Source organism: Bufo bufo, chromosome 9, assembly GCF_905171765.1.
Source record: "Bufo bufo chromosome 9, aBufBuf1.1, whole genome shotgun sequence".
Taxonomy (NCBI): domain Eukaryota; kingdom Metazoa; phylum Chordata; class Amphibia; order Anura; family Bufonidae; genus Bufo; species Bufo bufo.
In genome coordinates this window covers 192,900,761-192,923,416 of record NC_053397.1, presented here as the reverse complement: position 1 = coordinate 192,923,416, position 22,656 = coordinate 192,900,761, and the positions used below count along the sequence as shown (strand labels likewise).

Genomic DNA, 22,656 nt, shown 5'->3' with positions numbered 1-22,656 from the left:
GAGGAGCAGGAGCTGGAAGATGAGGAAGTCACAATGCTGAATGAATTCCCAGGGGGGGCTATTTCATCTGAGGCAAGTCAGCAGTAGTCGGAAGAGGAGTCAGAGGAGGATGTTGGCTGGGGGTAAGAGGAGGAAGAGGAGCAAGAAGAGCAGGCTTTGAAGGGGACTTTTTGGGGGACTAAACTTTTTGGGGATCTCTGGTGTTGTCTGTGGCTGGGGGTAGGAGACCGAGGACGACATTCTCCTGGGCGATGAGCAGGAGCCAGGGGGATCCACCGCTTCCAATTTAGTGCAAATGGGGGCCTTCATACTCCAGTGTTTGAAGATGTATAAAAAGCATAAAGGGCAAGGACCAGTACTGGGTGGCAACGTACTTAGACCCCCGGTACAAACCCAAAATGGCGAACATGTTAACAGCATCACAATCCTACCGTGCCTGCAAGAAGAGGGCGGTTTGAAGTTGTGTTGGTCACTTCGGATATGAGATAATTCTTGCAGCCAACCCATTGACAGCCACCCTCCGGAATCAGCCTCAGGGAACGCCTAGACCGACAGATGTCTGACTACATCGGGTTAACGGCCAATGTGGACGCTCTGAGAAGTGAGGAACCCCTGGGCTACTGGGTGTGCAGGCTTGACCTGTGGCCAGAGCTGCACAATTTGCCATGGAACTCTTGGCTTGCCCCTCGTCGAGTGTCCTGTCCGAAGGGACATTCAGCGCAGCAGGGGGGATTGTGACTGATAAGCGCACTCGCCTAGCTCACGACAGTGTGGACTACCTCACATTTCTAAAAATGAATGAGGCATGGATCTCGGAGGAATTCAACACCTGTGACGACCACGTGTTATTGAATTTACTCATACCAGCCCCCACATATCCGCCACCACCCAGAAAAAAGAATGGTCCTTGTCTTATGAATATACAGTGGCATAAAGGCCTTTTCTGTCAGGTGAAGGCCTAATTTTTGGAGCCTCTACTCCAGTGGCCTACAGTAAAATTTTTATCCAGTGACCCCCTAATGTACCTCCAGCCACATCATCACAAGTTCTTTTCTGTCAGGTGAATGCCTAATTTTTGGGGCCTGTGCTGGCCTACAGTAAAATTGTTATCAGGTGACCTTCTAAAATACCTCCAGCCACATAATCACTTGTTCTTTTCTGTCAGGTGAATGCCTAATTTTGGGGGCCTGTACTCCACTGGCCTACAGTAAAATTGTTATTCAGTGACCGCCTAATGTACCTCCAGCCACATAATCACTTGTTCTTTTCTGTCCAGTGAATGCCTAATTTCTGGGGCCTGTACTCCACTGGCCTACAGTAAAAATTTTATCCAGTGACCGCCTAATGTACCTCCAGCCACATAATCACTTGTTTTTTTCTGTTAGGTGAATGACTAATTTTTGGGGCCTCTACTGGCCTACAGTAAAATTGTTATCCGGTGACCGTCTAATGTACCTCCAGCCACATAATCACTTGTTCTTTTCTGCAAGGTAAATGCCTAATTTTTTGGGCCTATACTCCACTGGCCTACAGTAAAATTGTTATTCAGTGACCGCCTAATGTACCTCCAGCCACATAATCACTTGTTCTTTTCTGTCAGGTGAATGCCTAATCATTGGGGCCTGTACTCTCGTGGCCTAAAATAATTTTTTTCTAGGCTCCAGCAGGGCACATTTTTGAGAGTTTCCCTTTATTGTGGGAATCTTTGCCATTGATCCCCCTATGGTATGTCACTGTCCATGTTGTGGGACTATTTGTGCACTTCTAGATACAGTATGTATTTGATGGCTGCAAATATGACCTGAAGGTTTTTCAGTATCGCCTGCCATTAAATTGAATGGGGCCCGCCGCAAATGCGCGTTTTACGAACATTTGATCGTCCTAGCCGATGTTCGTCCATCACTAGTGGCATAAAGGTCTCACGTATAAACATGTTTATTGCGTTTTGAGGGTATGTGTTTGTGTGTGCTTTTATTTCCACTGTTAGTCTTGTATTGGCACTCAAGGTCTTGTGTTATTGTAGTTTTCCTAGAATTGCATCTATTATATCTTAACATTTGATTAACCTATTGAATGAAATAATCTCTTTCTATATAACTCATACAGAGAAAACATGAATTTATAGGAAATCCTTGATTAACATTTTGGTTAGATTCTACAACTTGCATAGTTTAGAGATGGACACATTTCTTGAAATTTTGGTCCGAGGATGAGAAAGATCCACACATACTTCTCCACTGGAAAAGAGATGTGAAATTCAGTTCTTCTTTCTAAAAGACAAGAAGACTGATTGCCCTGGTTAGATGAGTAACTTGGGTGGGTGCTCTTTCTCATTAGGGAGACCACTTGGTATGCATGTGGAATATTGTAGTCCAGCCATTGCTGCTCTGCATTTCTGGGACACATACATGCAAATTAGCATATCTTACATCTGCTGGCATAGTTTTTTTTTCTTTTTGGAGGTAAAGCTAATTTGCATACCTTTGGATTTCTGGGAAAGGTATTCAAATTAACTTTTTTTCTAAAAAGAAAAAAAACACTAAGCCTATCTGATGCCAGCAGATATAAGATATGCACACTTACATATATGTTTCGCAGAAACTCAGAGCAATATTGACTGAGCTGCAATACTCCTCATGCATACTAGGTGGTATCCCTAATTAGAAAGAACACCCCCAAGGCCACTCAGCTAACAAGAGCAATTGTCTCTTGAGCAGGGCCGGTGCACACATACACTCACTGACAGACAGACAGACATACATACATACATACATACATACATACATACATACATACATACACTCACTCACTGACAAACAGACAGACATACACTCACTGACAGACAGACACGCACTCAGACACTCACTGAATGACGTACACAGAAACTCACTGACAGACATACTCCCTGACAGACACACATACACTCACTGACAGACAGACACACACTCACTCACTGACAAACACTCACTGACAGACATACATACATACACTCACTGACAAACAGACAGACATACACTCACTGACAGACAGACACGCACTCAGACACTCACTGAATGACGTACACAGAAACTCACTGACAGACACACATACATACATACATACATACATACACTCACTGACAAACAGACAGACATACACTCACTGACAGACAGACACGCACTCAGACACTCACTGAATGACGTACACAGAAACTCACTGACAGACATACTCCCTGACAGACACACATACACTCACTGACAGACAGACACACACTCACTCACTGACAAACACTCACTGACAGACATACATACATACACTCACTGACAAACAGACAGACATACACTCACTGACAGACAGACACGCACTCAGACACTCACTGAATGACGTACACAGAAACTCACTGACAGACACACATACACTCACTGACAGACAGACACACACTCACTCACTGACAAACACTCACTGACAGACAGACACCTACCTACTGAAACACACACACAGAAACTCACTGACAGACACTCACTCACTGGCAGACATACACATACTCACTGACAAACACACAGACACTTACTGACCAACAGACATCCACACTCACTGACATACACACACAGACACTCAATGACAGACAAACATACATTTACTGACAGAAAGACAGACATACATACACTCACTCACTGACATAAGCACGTCATATTCCGGCATCACAGAGGGAGCACGAGGGAGGAGTGGGGAGCTGCTAGAACAGCCTCCCTTGCCGCCCGCCTCCTCTCCTCCGGTAATTTACTGGCAGAGCAGGCACCTGCCATCAGGGTAAGCAGATACCTGCTCTGCCATATTTAAGAAGGACCTCCACCTCCTGGCCCCCCTGTAACGGCGCTGGGGGCGGCTCAAGAGACGCTCGTCCAGGGCTGCAGCCCCAGTCAGGGGGAGCCCACCAGGGCGCCCCCAGCAGGCCGGCACCCTAGGCGAACGCCAAGTTCGCCTATATGGTTGCACCGGCCCTGCTCTTGAGACACTCAGCTGCTTTTGTACTTTTGGAAAGAGAACTAGTTTGCATATCTCACTCAGTTAAGCCTACTACTGGAATATTTGGTACTCTTATCTTTTTGGGATGAGAATTGGCTTGCTCATCTCACTCAGATAAGTGTTACAACTCTCAAAAATGTGCCCTGCTGGAGCCTAGAAAATTGTTATTTTAGGCAACGGGAGTACAGGCCCCAAAAATTAGGCATTCACCTGACAGAAAAGAACTTGTGATTATGTGCCTGGAGGTACATTCGGCGGCCACTGGATAAAAATTTTACTGTAGGCCAGTACAGGCCCAAAAAAGTAGGCATTTACCTGACAGAAAATAAATTGTGATGATGTGGCTGGAGGTACATTAGGCGGTCCCTGGATATTTTTTTTTACTGTAGGCCACTGGAGTACAGGCCCCAAAATTTGGGCATTCACCTGACAGAAAATAACTTGTGGTGTTGTGGCTGGAGGTACATTAGGCGGTCACTGGATAAAAATTTTACTGTAGGCCACTGAAATACAGGCCCCAAAAATTAGGCATTCACCTGACAGAAAAGAACTTGTGATGATGTGGCTGGAGGTACATTAGGAGGTCACTGGATAACAATTTTACTGTAGGCCAGTGGAGTACAGGCCCCCAAAATTAGGCATTCACCTGACAGAAAAGAACAAGTGATTATGTGGCTGGAGGTACATTAGGCGGTCACTGGATAAAAATTTTACTGTAGGTTAGTACAGGCCCCAAAAATTAGGCATTCAACTGACAGAAAAGAACTTGTGATGATGTGACTGGAGGTATATTAGGCGGTCACTATATAAAAATTTTACTGTAGGCCACTGGAGTACAGGCCCCAAAAATTAGGCATTCATCTGACAGAAAAGAACTTGTGATGATGTGGCTGGAGGTACATTAGTCGGTCAATGGATAAAAATTTTACTGTAGGTATGTACAAGCCCCAAAAATTAGGCATTCATCTAACAGAAAAGAACTTGTGATGATGTGGCTGGAGGACAATTAGGCAGTCATTATATAAAAATTTTACTGTAGGCCACTGGAGTAGAGGCTCCAAAAATGAGGCCTTCACCTGACAGAAAAGGCCTTTATGCCACTGTATATTCATAAGACAAGGACCGTTCTTTGTTCTGTGTGGTGGAGGATATGTGCGGGCTGGCATGATGAAATTCAATAACACGTGGTCGTCAAAGGTGTTGAATTCCTCCGAGATCCATGCCTCATTCATTTTTAGAAATGTGAGGTAGTCCACACTGTCGTGAGCTAGGCGAGTACGCTTATTAGTCACGATTCCCCCTGCTGCGCTGAATGTCCTTTCAGACAGGACACTCAACAAGGGGCAAGCCAAGAATTGTGCCAGCTCTGGCCACAGGTCAAGCCTGCACACCCAGTCGCCCAGGGGTTCCTCGCTTCTCAGAGCGTCCACATCGGCCATTAACCCGATGTAGTCAGACACCTGTCGGTCTAGGCGTTCCCTGAGGCTGTATCTGGAAGGCGGCTGTCGATGGGTTGGCTGCAAAATTGATCTCATATCCGAAGTGACCAACACATCTTCAAACTGCCCTCTTCTTGCAGGAGCGGTAGGATTGATACCCACACCTTTTTCTCTGTGGGTGGAAATTTCTCTGCCAGCGCCCACAACAGCAGAATGCCGCATTTCTCGCAGCAAGGCCTGGAAATGCTGCATTCTGCCAGCCCTCTGTTGTGCTGGTAACATGTAAACCATTTTGAGTTTGTACCGGGGGTCTAAGTACGTTGCCACCCAGTACTGGTCCTTGCCCTTTATGCTTTTTATACGGGGGTCCCTCTTCAAACACTGGAGCATAAACACCCCCATTTGCACTAAATTGGAAGCGGTGGAGCGCCCTGGCTCCTGCTTATCGCCCAGGAGAATGTCGTCCTCAGTCTCCTCCTCCCAGCCACGGACAACACCAGGGATCCCCGAAAAGTTTAAAGTCTCCCTCAAAGCCTGCTCTTCTTGCTGCTCCTCCTCCTCTTACCCCCAGCCACGGACAACACCAGAGATCCCCAAAAAGTTTAGTCCCCCAAAAAGTCCCCTTCAAAGCCTGCTCTTCTTGCTCCTCTTCCTCCTCTTACACCCAGCCAACATCCTCCTCTGACTCCTCTTCAGACTCCTGCTGACTTGTCTCAGATGAAGTAGTCCCCCCTGGGAATTCATTCGACATTGCGACTTCCTCATCTTCCAGCTCCTGCTCCTCGACGGCTTGATCAATGACACAACACAATGAACGCTCCAGAAAGAAAGCATAAGGTACGATGTCACTGATGGTGTCCTGGCTGCGACTAACCAGTTTGGTGATCTCATTAAATGGCCGCAGAAGTCTGCATGCGTCGCGCATGAGCAGCCACTGGAGCGGTGAAAAGAAACCAAGGTCCCCAGAACCTGTCCTGCTGCAGAGTTCGTACAGGTAGTCGTTAACGGCACGTTGCTGCTGGATAAGCCTATTAAGCATATACAGATGTAGCAGGGTTAGCACTCAAGCTCTTAACTCAAATTTTTTTACTCATCGCGTTATCTTGAGACAAAAGCCATTGAAAAGTAATTGAAGGTGTATTCTTAACGCATTTAGTTTTTAATAACACGTCTCATAAATCATGAGTGTTAACTCATTCTACATTCGTACAAGGGGGAGTTCCAACGCGTCGGTCTGTCACAAACCAGACGTCTGACGGGCAAGTGGTGTCACCGCTGAACGTCAGCAAGGCGAGCCATGGCCGTGTAAGATCTTCTAAAATGGCCAGAGATTTTCCTGGCCTGCCGCAAGAGGTCCTGGACTTCGGGGTAATTGGCAACAAATCACTGCACGACTAAGTTCAGGACGTATGCCATGCACGGCACGTGTGCCATTTTGCCTGGTTAGAGCGCACTCAGCAGATTGGCACCGTTGTAGTACACCACTTTACCAACTGTCAAATTGAGCGGGGTTAGCCACTGATCGGCCTGTGACCGCAGAGCTAAATGCAGTGCAGGACCGATGTGGCTCTTGGCTTCCAGGCACAACAGTCGCAGTACAGCATGGCAACGTCTCACCTGGCACGTCGAATAGGTTCTGGGGAGCTTGGGGGCACAGGGGAAAAGGCGTCAGCAGTGGAAAAGGAGGAGTCAGCCGAGGAGGAGACGGAGGATGGAGTAGAAGGAGGAGAAGAAGAGGCAGGCCTGCATGCAATACTTCTCCTTCTTCTCCTCCCTCGCTGCTGCTCCATCTCTCCCTCTGAACTCCCCTCCTCTTCCGCTCTTGTGGACACCCACGTGACGTCCATCGACACGTCATCATCGTCACCTTCACCACCATTTGAGATCTCGGAGTAGGCAGCAACAGCGGGACCTCCCTCCTTGGGCTGATCTGTGTACTGTTGTCAGACCGCTGGGTGGCAGAAGTTGCTACCTCCTTTTCCTCATCTGATGTCAAGAATGGCTGCACATCGGTAAGGTCTGGGAATGGATGGGAAAATAATTCCTCTGACTTGAGTGGAGGGGCTATGGTGGTGGTGGTGTCTTTGGGGGTGCACACAGCAGAGAGTGAGGAGGGTGCCGATACAGAGGATGAGAAGGGTGCAGAAGCGAAAGCGTGAGTGAGCCACTCAACCAACTCTGGTGTGCCCTTTGAAGTAATCGTATGCGCCTTCTCCAACTTCCCACTTAGGCTCCGGCCTGGTGCACCTGCCCAACCCCTACCACCCCTGTGGAACGGCCTGCCTCTTCCTCTACCTGTCATTTTTCAAAATGACCCTGTGCCTATGTTCCTAGAGAAGAGCAGTATTTTTGGAATAGGTATATCGCAGGCATCAATCAATATTTGGTGGAAGCAGGTATATGAAACCCCTTAATCGGTATTGTGTGGAAGCAGGTATCTCGCAGGCCTCAATCAATATTTGGTGAAAACAGGTATATCAAACCCCTTAATCAGTATTTTGTGGAAGCAGGTATATCGCAGCCCTCAATCAGTATTTTGTGGAAGCAGGTATATCACACCCCTCAATCAATATTTTGTGGAAACTGGTATATCGAACCCCTTAATCAGTATTTTGTGGAAGCAGGTATATCGCAGCACTTAATCAGTATTTTGTGGAAGTAGGTATATCAAACCCCTTAAAGGGGTTGTCCGGGTTCAGAGCTGAACCCGGACATCCCTCCATTTTCACCCCGGCAGCCCCCCTGACATGAGCATCGGAGCAGTTCATGCTCCGATGCTCTCCTTTGCCCTGCGCTAAATTGCGCAGGGCAAAGGCATTTTTAGGAGTTCCGGTGACGTACCGGGGCTCTCTATGGGGCTGACAGGAACCCCGGTGACGTCACCGGCAATGATGGGCGGGATTTAGCTCTGCCCTAGCCAGTACAACGGCTGTGTGTTATTGAAAACAAAAGAGTCCGTGCCCAGCACGATTTAGCGCAGGGCACGGGAGCGCATCGGAGCATGAGATGAGATGAGATCAGCTCTGAACCCGGACAACCCCTTTAATCAGTATTTTGTGTAAACAGGTTTATCGCAGCCCTTAATCAGTATTTTGTGGAAGCAGGTTTATTTTGTGGAAGCAGGTTTATTAAACCCCTTAATCAGTATTTTGTGGAAGCAGGTATATCGCAGCCCTCAATTAATATTTGGTGGAAGCAGGTATATCAAACCTTTTTATCATTATTTTGTGGAAGCAGGTATATCGCACCCCTCAAATAATATTTGGTGGAAGCAGGTATATCAAACCCATTAATCAGTATTTTGTGGAATCAGGTATATTACACCCCTCAATCAGTTTTTTTGAGGGCAACAGGTATATCACACTCGTTTCAAATAGTTGTTCTAATAGCGCTTGTTCCTCTATATAGCTGCGGTATTGCAGCAGAACCGCACACAACTGATGCACAATACAAATGCACTTTATACTTTCTATGTTAAAAAGTATATTTTAGGTATATCACACCCCTCAGTCAGTTTTTTTTGGGCAACAGGTACGTCGGAGACCTATAATACAAATGTGAAAAAAACCTTAGGACAAGGATCAGCAACCTCCGGCACTCCAGGTGTGGTGAAACTACGACTCCCAGCATGCACACTTGCTTGGCTGTTCTCAGAACTCCCACAGAAGTGAATGGAGCATGTTGGGAATTGTAGTTTCACAACAGCTGGAGTGCAGGAGGTGGCTGACCCCTGCATTAGAAGTTTTGATCTGTGAGGATCCAGGTGCTGAGGTCTCAACCTTCACAAATTGCTGAACCGCATTTGCCTGATCACTGTGCCTCATAGTTTCTGTATTGGCCTGCTCAGCTGTTCAGAGAGATTTCAATGGGGTCTGTACAGGCGTGAAAAAGACCAAAAATAGGACATGGTTCTGAAAACCTGTCGTGTGCACGTAGCCTAAGGGTATGTTTAAACTGCTTTATATGCTTTATATGAAACTGTGTATCAATCTGCTCAGCTCCTTCTGCTCTATAACCTGCTGCCTGTAGCTTACATTGCATTTTCATGGTGACAGGTAGAGATGAGCAAAGTTCTTAAAAATTTGATTCGGCTGCTCAGCCGAATAAAAAAATAAAAATTGTTTTGTGACAAATTACTTCGTCACAAAGCGCTTTTGTTTGTAAGTAGCGGGTGCAATGACAGGGAGCTGCGATAGCGCCGCCCCCGTCATTGTACCCCTCAGATGCCTCGTTCATACATGATCGCGGCATCTGAGTTTAAAAACAGTGTAAAATTAGCAATAAAAAAACAATTACATCAAACTTACTGCCTCCGTTTGCGCCATCTTGCTTCAAGATGTCGGCCGAAATCCTGTGCGGCACTTGTTTACGTCATCACGGGATTTTGGCCGAGATCTTCAAGCAAGATGGAGGCTGGAGGCCTGTCGCGAGCAAATGGAGGATGGTAAGTTTGAATTTTTATTTTTTTTATACTATTTCAGGATAAATTAATTCGCTGACACAAAGCATGAGGAAATTCGGCTTCTAGGCGAATCAAATCTATCCTGAAATTCTGATCAAATTCCACTTTGTGGGATTCGATTCGCCCATCTCTAGTGACAGGTTCCCTTTAAACTGAAAAATAAATATGTGAAGAAAATGTGTTTGCACTTTGATGGACAGTGATGGTCTATGTGGGTGGCAGGCAAAGGTTGTCATAGAGATCAATTATCCCCATAGTGGCTCTCCGGCTGCATTTTGTAGGTGGCAAAAAACAGTTTAGAAAGCACAGCAGGTAACTACCCCTCTATCCAGAGCCGCTCTGTGCTATTCCATTAATCTCATACTAACCTGAAGCAGAAATGTACAATAAATATAATAAAGGTAGCATTATTTTAGACAAGTGAACTTTCATGGAAAGTTTGGTGAAACTTTTCATGTCCTATTATCACGCCAGTTTCATAAATTTATAAGCGTTCATTGAAATTCCATAATAGTAGGAAACCAGTAGTTTTACTTTGGTCCATGCAGCAATTAGAATACAGTCATATTACTTGATGCAACATTTAAGAACTTAACGTACGCTTGACACTTCATACTTTGGATATACTGCGGTCACGTAAGTACTTCACTAAGAACTTTCCAGCGGTGCCAACCTGTGGATGAGTGCTTCTTCTGGTGGAGCCATTTAATTAGACACGAAGTCTGTGTCAATGCTGCTTTATGATATGCGTGCATGCGATTGTAGTCTCCTAATAGGTTATTAGGAAAAATGCACATTCGATGGAATATTGGTTTAAAAACGCATTAAAGTGCTCTACAAATTCTGTAATATTCGTCCATTAGAGGCACGGCTTCATCAGCGTCTACTGCTGGGAAATGGTATGGCACTTCCATCTGTTAAATAAAGCAAATACGAAGAACAATACGCTTTACGTCGAGCAAGCGAAATGTAATTTATTTTTATTTTAAACATTTTACTCTTGAATATGTTGTGAAAAAAAATAATTTCTTTATCTTCTCAGAGAGTTTGGTCGCTGGAAAGTGAAGAACATGGCGCTGGAGAGTAAGGAATTTCCAAACCTAACACTAGCTCCAGAGTTTGTCCGGAACATCCGTCAGTTGGGAAGGAGACCCACCTCCTCGCAAATCACAGAGAACTTGATAAAGAAGTATGGCACGCATATTCTACTTTCTGCTGTGCTGGGAGGTGAGTTTACCAACATCGCAACCTAAACCTTGGGTCTCACATACAGGGCTTAGGAAAATAGGAGTTCATCATGAGAACAGTGTGGAGACAAGCTCGCTTGGCAAGGCAATGTCATAATATATTATGTTACGGAAAAAGTACTAGATGCTTGGAACAAACTGCCAGCAGATGTGGTTGGACATTCAGCAGTAATTATATTTTTAACGGGCATCCGTCAGCAGATTTGTACCTATGGTATGAAACTGGCTGACCTGTTACATGTGCTCTTGGCAGCTGGAGGCATCAGTGTTGGTCCTATGTTCATATTTGCCCTTATTGCTGAGAAATATGATACGTTGATATATGCAAATGAGCTTCTAGGAGCAACGGGGGCGTTGCCATTACTCCAGACTCTGCAACTGCTGTGCCCTCTGCACTTTTTGAGAAGTCAGACCCAGGCATGATAACGTTTTCACTGCCTGGCCCTGTTTCAGAGAGAGCAGAGCCTCTAGGTGTAACGGCAACTCCCCAATTGCTCCTAGAGGATCATTTGCAAGTATTAAAACATCATTTTTCTCAGCAATGCGAGCAAATATGTACATGGGACCAACAAGTGCTCATGTAACAGGTCAGCCAGTTTCATAGGAACAAATCTGCTGACAGATGCCTATTAAACGGTCAATGTATTTTCACACAATTTTGCATAGCTCAAAAGACGTATACAAGAAACTGTGTAACATATACTATAACAGATAAGTGTCTTGTTTTAGAGTTATCAGCTGTTTCTTCCTCCCACTTTTCTAAGCTAAATTTCTCTCTGAGCTTTGTGAGAAATCCATCTTGTGAGACCAAGGTGTGCCTTCTGCTCACTGAAGGATTAGGTTGGATACATAGATGTCTATAGAGCAGAACAGGAGGAGGGGAAGAGAGGAAATGCAGAGAGAAGCAGTGACCAGACAACACAGACATGGGTCAGCAGTTAATAGTGAGTGTTGTATCTCATCCTAAGTGCTTTATTCACATCTATACTCCTCAGAACTTCTCTGTAATGTCCCATATAATGCTTTTGAATGATTCTGAGTGACAGAGAGTTAGGAAGCAGAATCCCCTGTCTCTGTGTGTACTCTATGGGTAGACATGAATAAACTAAGAATTAGAGATCCAGCATGCAAAGGCTAAAAATACAAAAATAAAAAAAACGCACATACATCGATATAGTGCTATCACTCACGTATACACATATCTATCATAGTTACTCAAATAGAGACATAGAAAATAAATACTATAAGGGCAGACTAGATGGACCATTATGGTCTTTTTCGGCCATAATTCTTCTATATTTTCATGTTTCTATGTCCTTGTTAACCCTACTAGCAATTTACATTTCGGAGGGTACATGCACAGATAAATTAGACATAACATAGTAACAAACTAATTAAAAACTCAAACAAGAGGCCTAAGGTTCCTGCTCTCGAGAGCTTATACAAAATGTAAAAGTTCTTATTTGTAAAAGGGATCCAACCAGGGGCGTAGCTAAAGGCTCATGGACCCTGGTGCAAGAGTTCATCTTGGGCCCCCCTTCCCTCAGTGCTTTGTGGCCAGGGGCAGGGGAGCACATAGCTCTCATACTGCCTGAGGCAAAAATTGTAATGGCAAAAGATAAATTCTTGACCTAACCCCTTCCCTCCAGCCAGAAGTGTAATTTGACCAGCATGCACTTTCTGTAATACTGGTGTTTTCTTATGCGGCACAAGGGTGTTTGGGCCCCCTCAGGCTCCTGGGCCCGGTAGCGACTGCTACCACTGCACCCCATATAGCTGCACCCCTGGATCCAACCATCTTTTATAGAAAGTATACAGAAAGCAGCATGAGAAAGTCACTGTCATGGTTCCCCGTCAGCACAGTCCGGTTGCCGGGGAAAGCAGGCTCGTAAGAAGGCCCTTGCTGATGTCGGAGCTCCACACCAATGAGGAGGTTCCTGAATATCATGGCTCACAGAAGCAGCTCCACCTGGTGTGCAGGCACGCCAGCATGAGCTGCCTTTCTTTCAGTATAAAGGCCATTTTCTGCAGAGTACAGATGCCAGTGACTTTCTGTTCTCTGGCTCCACCTACTGTTCCTTGCAATTATTGAAGATTCCTCTGGCTTTTGGCTTTATGGGTTGGATGTTGTGACATTTTCTGCTTCTGGCGTTTGGTATCGTATTGATTTCCTGGTTCTGACTCTTTGGCGTTTTTTTTTTTGTTTGTTTTCTTGTTTGCCTCTGGCGTTCTGTACTTGTACTGTATTTACTGACTGGCTTTTGATCCTTTTTCATTACGACTGTTCTCTCCGTGTTCATTTGTTTGTTAGTTCCTGATTGTCTGCCGCCTTCACATATTGCAGTATAGGGACTGTCACCCAGTGGGTGGGTCGCTGCCTAGGATGATCGTACAAGTGGGTAGGGATAGTGGATCCAGAAAATTTAGGGCTGCACTATCAATGTTTGCGTGTGACGGTAGTTGTTATCCTGACCCACCCAGCCAGTATCTGTGTATGTCAAGCCCATGTGATGCAAAATGATTGGAAGATATGGCCGCGCTGCTGTAGTGGTAAAAAGAAGGAAATCCAAGGTGCAGATAGCTTCATTGAAGACATTTCAGGTAATTGGACATAACGAAGGGGAGCTGGCTGCTCCTGAAATAAATTGTCTTCAATTACTGTAAGATATCTGCACTTTATCCACCTTGGAATTCCTTCTGCTGACTACACAGCAGTGTGGCCATATCTTCCAGTCATTTTACATCACTTGGGCTAATTGTACACCAGACTCATATATGGTCTTCAGTGTGAAAGACACAGCACTTGGGATTTATCTGTTTTTCTAGAATTAGTGTTGTACACAATCTACAAAGCCGAGTTCCCATCTACTCATCTTACTCCTTATAGTGTACAGAACCAACTACCCTAAGATGCTCTGTGTATACAATTTTTGTGTGCTGTATATGTATATGCAGAGACATAAAGTGCATTCGGGTGCGGGTGTGGGAGGACGATATATAGTCATGTCCATAAATATTGGGACATCGACACAATTCTAACATTTTTGGCTCTATACACCACCACAATGGATTTGAAATGAAACAAACAAGATGTGCTTTAACTGCAGACTGTCAGCTTTAATTTGAGGGTATTTACATCCAAATCAGGTGAACGGTGTAGGAATTACAACAGTTTGCATATGTGCCTCCCACTTGTTAAGGGACCAAAAGTAATGGGACAGAATAATAATCATAAAGCAATCTTACATTTTTTTATACTTGGTTGCAAATCCTTTGCAGTCAATTACAGCCTGAAGTCTGGAATGCATAGACATCACCAGACGCTGGGTTTCATCCCTGGTGATTCTCTGCTAGGCCTCTACTGCAACTGTCTTCAGTTCCTGCTTGTTCTTGGGGCATTTTCCCTTCAGTTTTGTCTTCAGCAAGTGAAATGCATGCTCAATCGGATTTAGGTCAGGTGATTGACTTGGCCATTGCATAACATTCCACTTCTTTCCCTTAAAAAACTCTTTGGTTGCTTTTGCAGTATGCTTTGGGTCATTGTCCATCTGCACTGTGAAGCGCCGTCCAATGAGTTCTGAAGCATTTGGCTGAATATGAGCAGATAATATTACCCAAAACACTTCAGAATTCATCCTGCTGCTTTTGTCAGCAGTCACATCATCAATAACTACAAGAGAACAAGTACCATTGGCATCCATACATGCCCACGCCATGACACTACCACCACCATGCTTCACTGATGAGGTGGTATGCTTAGGATCATGAGCAGTTCCTTTCCTTCTCCATACTCTTCTCTTCCCATCACTCTGGTACAAGTTGAGCTTGGTCTCATCTGTCCATAGGATGTTGTTCCAGAACTGTGAAGGCTTTTTTAGATGTCGTTTGGCAAACTCTAATCTGGCCTTCCTGTTTTTGAGGCTCACCAATGGTTTACATCTTGTGGTGAACCCTCTGTATTGACTCTGGTGAAGTCTTCTCTTGATTGTTGACTTTGACACACATACACCTACCTCCTGGAGAGTGTTCTTGATCTGACCAACTGTTGTGAAGGGTGTTTTTTTTCACCAGGGAAAGAAATCTTTGATCATCCACCACAGTTGTTTTCCGTGGTCTTCCGGGTCTTTTGGTGTTGCTGAGCTCACCGATGCGTTCCTTCTTTTTAAGAATGTCCCAAACAGTTGTTTTGGCCACGCCTAATGTTTTTGCTATCTCTCTGAGGGGTTTGTTTTGTTTTTTCAGCCTAATGACGGCTTGCTTCACTAATAGTGACAGCTCTTTGGATCTCATCTTGAGAGTTGACAGCAACAGATTCCAAATGCAAATAGCACACTTGAAATGAACTCTGGACCTTTTATCTGCTCATTGTAATTGGGATAATGAGGGAATAGCACACACCTGGCCATGGAACAGCTGAGAAGCCAATTGTCCCATTACTTTTGGTCCCTTAACAAGTGGGAGGCACATATGCAAACTGTTGTAATTCATACACCGTACACCTGATTTGGATGTAAATACCCTGAAATTAAAGCTGACAGTCTGCAGCTAAAGCACATCTTGTTCGTTTCATTTTAAATCCATTGTGGTGGTGTATAGAGCCAAAAATGTTAGAATTGTGTCAATGTCCCAATACTTATGGACCTGGCTGTAGAAGGAAGGTGGACAAACAAAATCAGATTAGGAGATCTATGCTTTAAAGCAAGCATAGAACTGATTATTTAACATAGTAACACAATAACATAGTAACATAGCTTATAAGGCCGAAAAAAGACATCTGTCCTCCCAGTTCGGCCTGTTATCCTGTGATCCAGAGGAAGGCAAAAAAAAAACTGTGAGGTAGAAGCCAATTTTCCCCACTTAAGGGGAAAAAAATTCCTTCCCAACTCCAATCAGAAAATCAGAATAACTCCCTGGTAGAGATGTCCCGAACTATTCGCCGGCGAACATCGCTTGCTCGCGTTCGCCGCGGCGGGCGAACATGTGCGATGTTCGATCCGCCCCCTATACGTCATCATTGAGCAAACTTTGAACCTGTACCTCACAGTCTGCAGACACATTCCAGCCAATCAGCAGCATACCCTCCCTCCCAGACCCTCCCACCTTTTATCAAAAAGCAAGGACAGCATCCATCTTAGATTCATTCTGAAGCTGCAGTGTTAGTTAGAGCAGGGAGAGTGCTGCTGCTGCTGATGCTGAATTAATGGGGAAATCGTTAGCTAGGCCAGTGTTCTGTGTCCACTCCAGTCCTCAAAGACTCATCTGCTTAAGGACAGCGTCCTGACAGCACCCCAAAAAGCCCTTTTTAGGGCTGGTACATCAGTCTGCTTTTATATATTTTTTTCTATGTATATTGCAGTTGCCTGCCCGTGTGTGAGAGGCCACAGGCCCACAGACTGTACTGTGTGCACACCACTCATATCGGGTGGCACAGTACCTTGCAGATAAAAAAGTAATACAATTTTTACCCTTTAATATAATTGCAGTTGCCTGCCAGTGTGTGTCAGGCCCACTGACTGTACTGTGCCCACTGCCCAACACTCATATAGGGTGTCACAGCACCTTGCAGATAAAAAATTCATTTAATTTTTCCTCTGTAATATAATTGCAGTTGCCTGCCAGTGAGTGTCAGGCCCACAGACTGCTCTGTGCCCACTGCCCACCACTTATATCTGGTGGCACAGTACATTGCACGGCGCAAGTGCAGTGCCCCAAATTGGAAGTAAGAGGACCGACCAATCATCTTTTTCCATCTCCCGGTTCCTAAAATATATTCGATACACGTCCCCTGATAGGGGACATAACAGGGATTAAACTGATAGGAATAGTACTACTTAACACACCACTCATATAGGGTGGCACAGTACATTGCACGACGCACGCGCTGTGCCCCAGATTGGAAGTAAGAGGACCGACCAAACATCTTTTTCCAGGTAGCGGGGAGGACAACCAGCAGGAGCGCTGAATTCACTGCTCTCCAGTCCTACTGTACTAATGAGCACTTCCATAATGGAAGCGCTGATTAGTATTTGCCCTACTCACCTATTTCACCCCTACTCTGATTCTCCCTGCCAGACTTTGCTTGTTTGGCTGTGGTGGGGACATGCCCATATGTTGCAGTCAGTCACCGACCTCAATGGTCATATGGCCTATGCTGTTGAGGCCAGTAATTGGCATATGGACACATCATCCCTGTAGCCAAGAAAATTATGTAATGGTAACAGGGGGGATTTAGGTGGCAATGCTGCAAGCGGCAGGTAGTGAAATAGGTGAGTATATATATGTTCTTTTATTATTTATCATTTTTTTATAATTTTTTTTTTACAATGAGGAATAATGAAGAATTCCTTGATATAACTGGAGCTTCTGCAGAGTTTCTATTCACTGGACCTGAGGTTTACCCAAGCTATATAAAAATACCCAAATTATTTAGCCAAATTTGTAAAGAGCAGTAAGTGGCTGACATTTTAGGTAATTTGCTTAAACAGTAGCATAGGTACAGTACAAATCTGTAGGTTAAACTCTGCAGGCTCTTCCATTGAGCGTTCTCCACCATCACAGATCCACTTTAGAGCATATAAACTCTAAGCTGTCAGCTGGTTGTAACAGCATCATCACTTTCAGTGCATAACTTCACACTTATAGTCACAGGTCTAAAAAGGTATGTTAATGTTGTATGTCATCAATATGCGTATGAAAGGTGTATCCATGTTATGAAAATCTGTAAAGATGAGGTATTGGCATACCAATTTTTTACAGTTGCGGGCCTGTTTGGTGTGGCCCGCCTTCTCCCTTTTGCCACCCCACTGCCTCTTCCAGCCTGTTTCGGTGCAGCAGATACCTCCCCCTCTGTACTGCTGTCCTCGCTCGGCTTTCCACCTTCCAAGGTTTGGTCAGTGACTTCATCGTCCATCACCTCCTCTTCCACTTCCTCACTCTGCTCATCCTCCTGACTTGTTGACCTAACCACTACCTCAGTGATTGATAACTGTGTCTCATCCTCATCATCATCCTCTTGAGACAGTAATTGCCGTTGAGTTATTGGCAACTGTGTCTCATCATCAGCCACATCATTAAACAGTAATTCCCCACCGTCATATTCTTGTGATTGTGGATGCTCAAGAGTTTGGGAATCAGGGCACAAGATCTGTTCCTCTTTAAGCTTCCTTGGCGAGAGGGCCAAATCAAGAAATTGCGCTGAAAAGAGCTACTCGGAATATCCGAGTGTGGGATTACTTGTTTGCCCAGATTCTCCATGGTGGGAGGAAGGAGGATCAGGGTGAGGATTGGGTTGAGCAGACTCTTGGCTACTGAGACGGGACTTGGTGGAAGACAGGGTGGTCCTTAACTGACTAGAAGCATTATCTGCTGCAATCCAACCGACCACCTGGTCGCACTGGTCCGACTTCAAGAGTGGTGTCCTGCACCGCCCTGCAAACTGGGACATGAAGCTAGGTATTGTGGATGATTGTTTTTCTTGTGCTCTGGCAGCAGGCATAGTTTCAACGCGGCCAGGGCCACGGCCTCTCCGTGCACCATCAGCATCACGGCCACTGCCACGTCCTTTACTGCTCGCCTTAATTTTAAATGTTATATATAATTTAAAGTCTGTCACACGTACAGTAGCGTAGGATTTGGAAGTGTATGCGCAAACAAATTTAAAAAGGTATTTGGGATGTGGAAACGTCACACAGGAGATATCCCGCAAATAATGTCAATGCTGTCACCAGTGGCTAATGAAAAATTACAGGGAATGTCACAGGTATTTGGGATGACGAAACGTTATACAGGAGAGGTACCACCAGTATTGTCACTGTCCGCAGCGTCTACACAAACAAGTACACTGTATGTCACAGATAAATGTTTTAAGCGCACACGTTACACTACAGATGTGTCGCTGGTAATATCACTGTCAGAAGCGGACACGTCTATTGAAAAAGTACACTGTATTGACAGATACATTTTTAACCACACATGTTACACTGGAGATGTGGCCCTGGTAATGTCACTGTCAGAAGGGGACACCGTCTATTGACAAAGTACACTGTATGTCACAGAATTTTTTTTGAAGCGCACACGTTACACTGCAGATGTGGCACTGGTTATGTCACTGTCAGAAGCGGACACCGTCTATTGAAAAAGTACACTGTATGTCACAAATATTTTTTTGATGCGCACTCTTTACACAGGAGATGTGGCGCAGCTAATGTCACTGTCTGCAGCGGACACCATCTATGGAAAAAGTACACTGGATGTCACCGATTTTTTGGGGATGAGCACACTTTACACTGGAGATGTGGCGCAGCTAATGTCGCTGTCAGCAGCGGCCTAACTATTGTACGCTATTTAGCGCAGGATGCGCTAAGAATAGATATTGCTGCCACACACAATAGTCCTTAGAAGGACTTTTGGGTCTTTAAAGTTTTAGCAGTTTAGCGCAGGTTGCGCTAAAAATATAGATTGCTGCTGCCACACACAATAGTCCTTAAAAAGTCTTTTGGGTCTCTGAAAAGTTTTGTTGGTAAAAATATTCTTAAATCACTCCCTACACTGTCTGTCCCTTCCTCAGCACAGATCTCCCTGACTAAAAATGAGCCGAACATGCGCCGACGGGTGCTGTATATATACACGTTCCGGCCAGCCAATCACAGTAATGCCAGTAGCCGGCATTACAGTGAGTGCAGTACTTACCTGCGCGTAAGAAACGTGCGGGGCGGAGGCTGAATACCGCCATGTGCCCAGCATCGAGATGCTCGAGCCAAACTGGTGTTCGGCCGAGCATGCTCGATCATCACTAGTCTCCACATCAATGATGTTTTCACCCAATAATTTTTTGCTTGTTCATTGGGTGATCTTCAGCACCTTTACACAGGGCAGTTATTGGGAAAGCTTGTTTCCAAAAATTGCCCTATTTGTCTGGGCCTTAAGACATAGAAATGACATTATGAGCCTCATTGGGGACAAGGATTGGCGTAAGTGATCACAATCACTAAGAATTATGCCATATGAGCATAGGACATGACATGCAGATGCGTTATATAATCTGTTGCTAGATAAAATGAAAGTCCTCTGCTTATCTGAATCTTGAGCACACTGGCTGCGGGAGGTTTCGCTGTGGTGTCAGGCACGCTCTAATGCCAAACTTATTTTCAACTTTTTGTTCCTATGTTAAAACAAATGGTTAAGTCGTATTGTAGAAAACTCTGCACTCTGCATGGTTCATATTGGAGAATAAGCTCCATTATGCCAGGTTGACCTGCTGTACAAACCGACGTATTCAAAGTCAGCCCCAATATTGTTCTAAGATTGTTCTAATGAGCCTTTGATACCATGCACTGTTAGGTAACAAAAAGACACCCACTGCTATTTGACTAAAGTAGCATTAACTCCGCGAAGCCATAATATGCTATAAATAAAGATACAGGCTCCGCTGAAGGATGTGGAGAACTTTGTAAAACCTAATTTAACATGGATAATAGCAGGAGTAAAACAAAATGCAAACCCCCTGGAGCACCTTCTGAGCTACAAATATATCCTTAAAATACTTCTAAAGAGGTTTGAGATTTATATGCCCTTTATAGGGGAGATTTGTCAAGACCGGCACATTCTGCACCGGTCTTGATATCCCCTAGGCAGCCAGAGGATGCACCTAATTTATGATGAAGAGATCAACTCATCATAAACAGAAAACTACGACAGCTCTGACCTGCCGTAAATCTTTGGCTTCATTTGCACCTAAAAATGAAGATAAATTTGCCTCCTCTGTTAGCCACGCCCCTTTTCCGCCCTTTGGCGAGGGTGGCGTAAAAAGAGGCACTTGTGACTTTTTTTTTCAAAAAGTTGCATTTAAAAAGTCATAAACACACTGCTTGCAACTTTTTAAAGCCACTTAGTTTTTTTGTTTTTTTTGGGGGGGGGGGGCAAATGAAGATGATAAATATCCCCCTATGTATTTAGTGTCTGCAATTAAATACATAAATAGCACCAGCATATTCCATAACTTTGCAAAGAGATTTGAATCACTCATTATAGTCCTTGTTCCCGAAAAAAAATAAAAATTCACCTCAACCTCACACACATTAGGGTCATTGTCATAGGACGCCAATAAAACTATGAATTAAAGAGAACCTGTCAGGTTAAACCTGGCGTCTGTTCTGCGGACATCATGTTCTAAAGCAGGAGGATCTGAGCAAATTTACATATATTTTTAGGGAAAAAGATTCAGTAGAACTTGGATTTCAATAGTTTATATCCCTGATCCCTCTATGCTTAGAGTATTCCAGTGGGCAGTCGTACTTAGTGATTGACAGACTTCTCTGTATGCACAGTCCTACAGAGAAAATTGCCAAACAATATGTAGGACCACCCACTGGACTCCTAGGCATGGAAAGAGCAATTTCCATCAATCAAGTTAGACATTTTGCGGAATCTTTTCCCACAAAGCAATACATCAATCTGCTCAGTTCCTTCTGCCTTACAACATGCTGTTTGCAGATTGAATAGTAGAGCCGGACTGGGGGGCAGGAGCCTTTAGGGGAGGCGACCATGACAGGGGGGTAGTTAGTGAGACCCCCTAGTACAGAAATTGGTGGGTTTGATTTAGTGGGAGTGTATGAGGGGTTAAAAGTGGGGAGCAGCAGCCGGTTTAGGGGCCATTTTGTGAGACAAGCGCCCACCCACCCGCCATGTTGAGGAGGTAGAAAGGGGGTGAAAAGGGTAGAAAGGGGGACGTCGAGACGTGGAGGAAGCAAGGGGTCAGGGGAAGATTGTCACGGCAGTAAGGCAGTGGGAGGTCCTTGGAGTCGGTGTGATTCGAGGGAAAGGAGGATGGGAGGGCCCTACAGGTGGGGCTGGACTCCCAAGATTGTTGGGCGGATGTGGCGGAACTGTCAGGGTGAGCCATCAGGGGTGCCTCCGAGCTAGTGGTCAACGGCTGGGGGTAAGTCGGCTCACCTCGGCACGGTCGTTTTGGGTTTTAGGGCTTCAAGGACCTCCCCCTCGGAAAAGAAGGGACATACAGGTTAATGTGTTTTGGTTGGCATTTATCAGGTTATTATTGTTATAATATTATATGTATGTTTGTAATAAATCGGCTGCTGTGGCCAAATTAATCCAAAAAGCAGTGTCAGTGTCTTTATTGGGGTAAAGAGGGTTGAGGGAGGCATATTAATTGAGGTGGGGTTGGGGTATGACTATGGGGAGTCGAGCGGTATTTACCAGTACCTCCGTCAAGCATTTGCATAGTTAGAGGCTCCCTTTGAAAAGACTGGAGGAAATGAGAGCACCTTGAGGAAACATTTGCAAACACAAGAAGAAGACAAACTCCATGCTGATCTGTTTCAAATGAGAGAGATGTTTGCTATCCATTCCAATTAGTAATTCCTGAGCCACAGTACTACAGTATATGGCTAAAATGGTAGAGCCATGTACAAAAATGTTATGCACTGTATTTTTCTCCCCAAAAGGGTGCTTCCAGTAGGACCGGAGAGTGGTGAATATGGCATAC

The 22,656-nt window shown here is 44.9% G+C and overlaps 1 protein-coding gene across 1 annotated transcript in view; it reads left to right on the top strand.

The window, feature by feature from the left end:
* The window catches only part of BRINP2 (BMP/retinoic acid inducible neural specific 2), a 331,421-nt gene that overhangs the window by 35,647 nt on the left and 273,118 nt on the right, over positions 1–22,656 (top strand). The window contains 1 exon segment of the mRNA XM_040407224.1: positions 10,949–11,133. Within this exon segment, the coding sequence (XP_040263158.1) occupies positions 10,949–11,133 (185 nt within the window).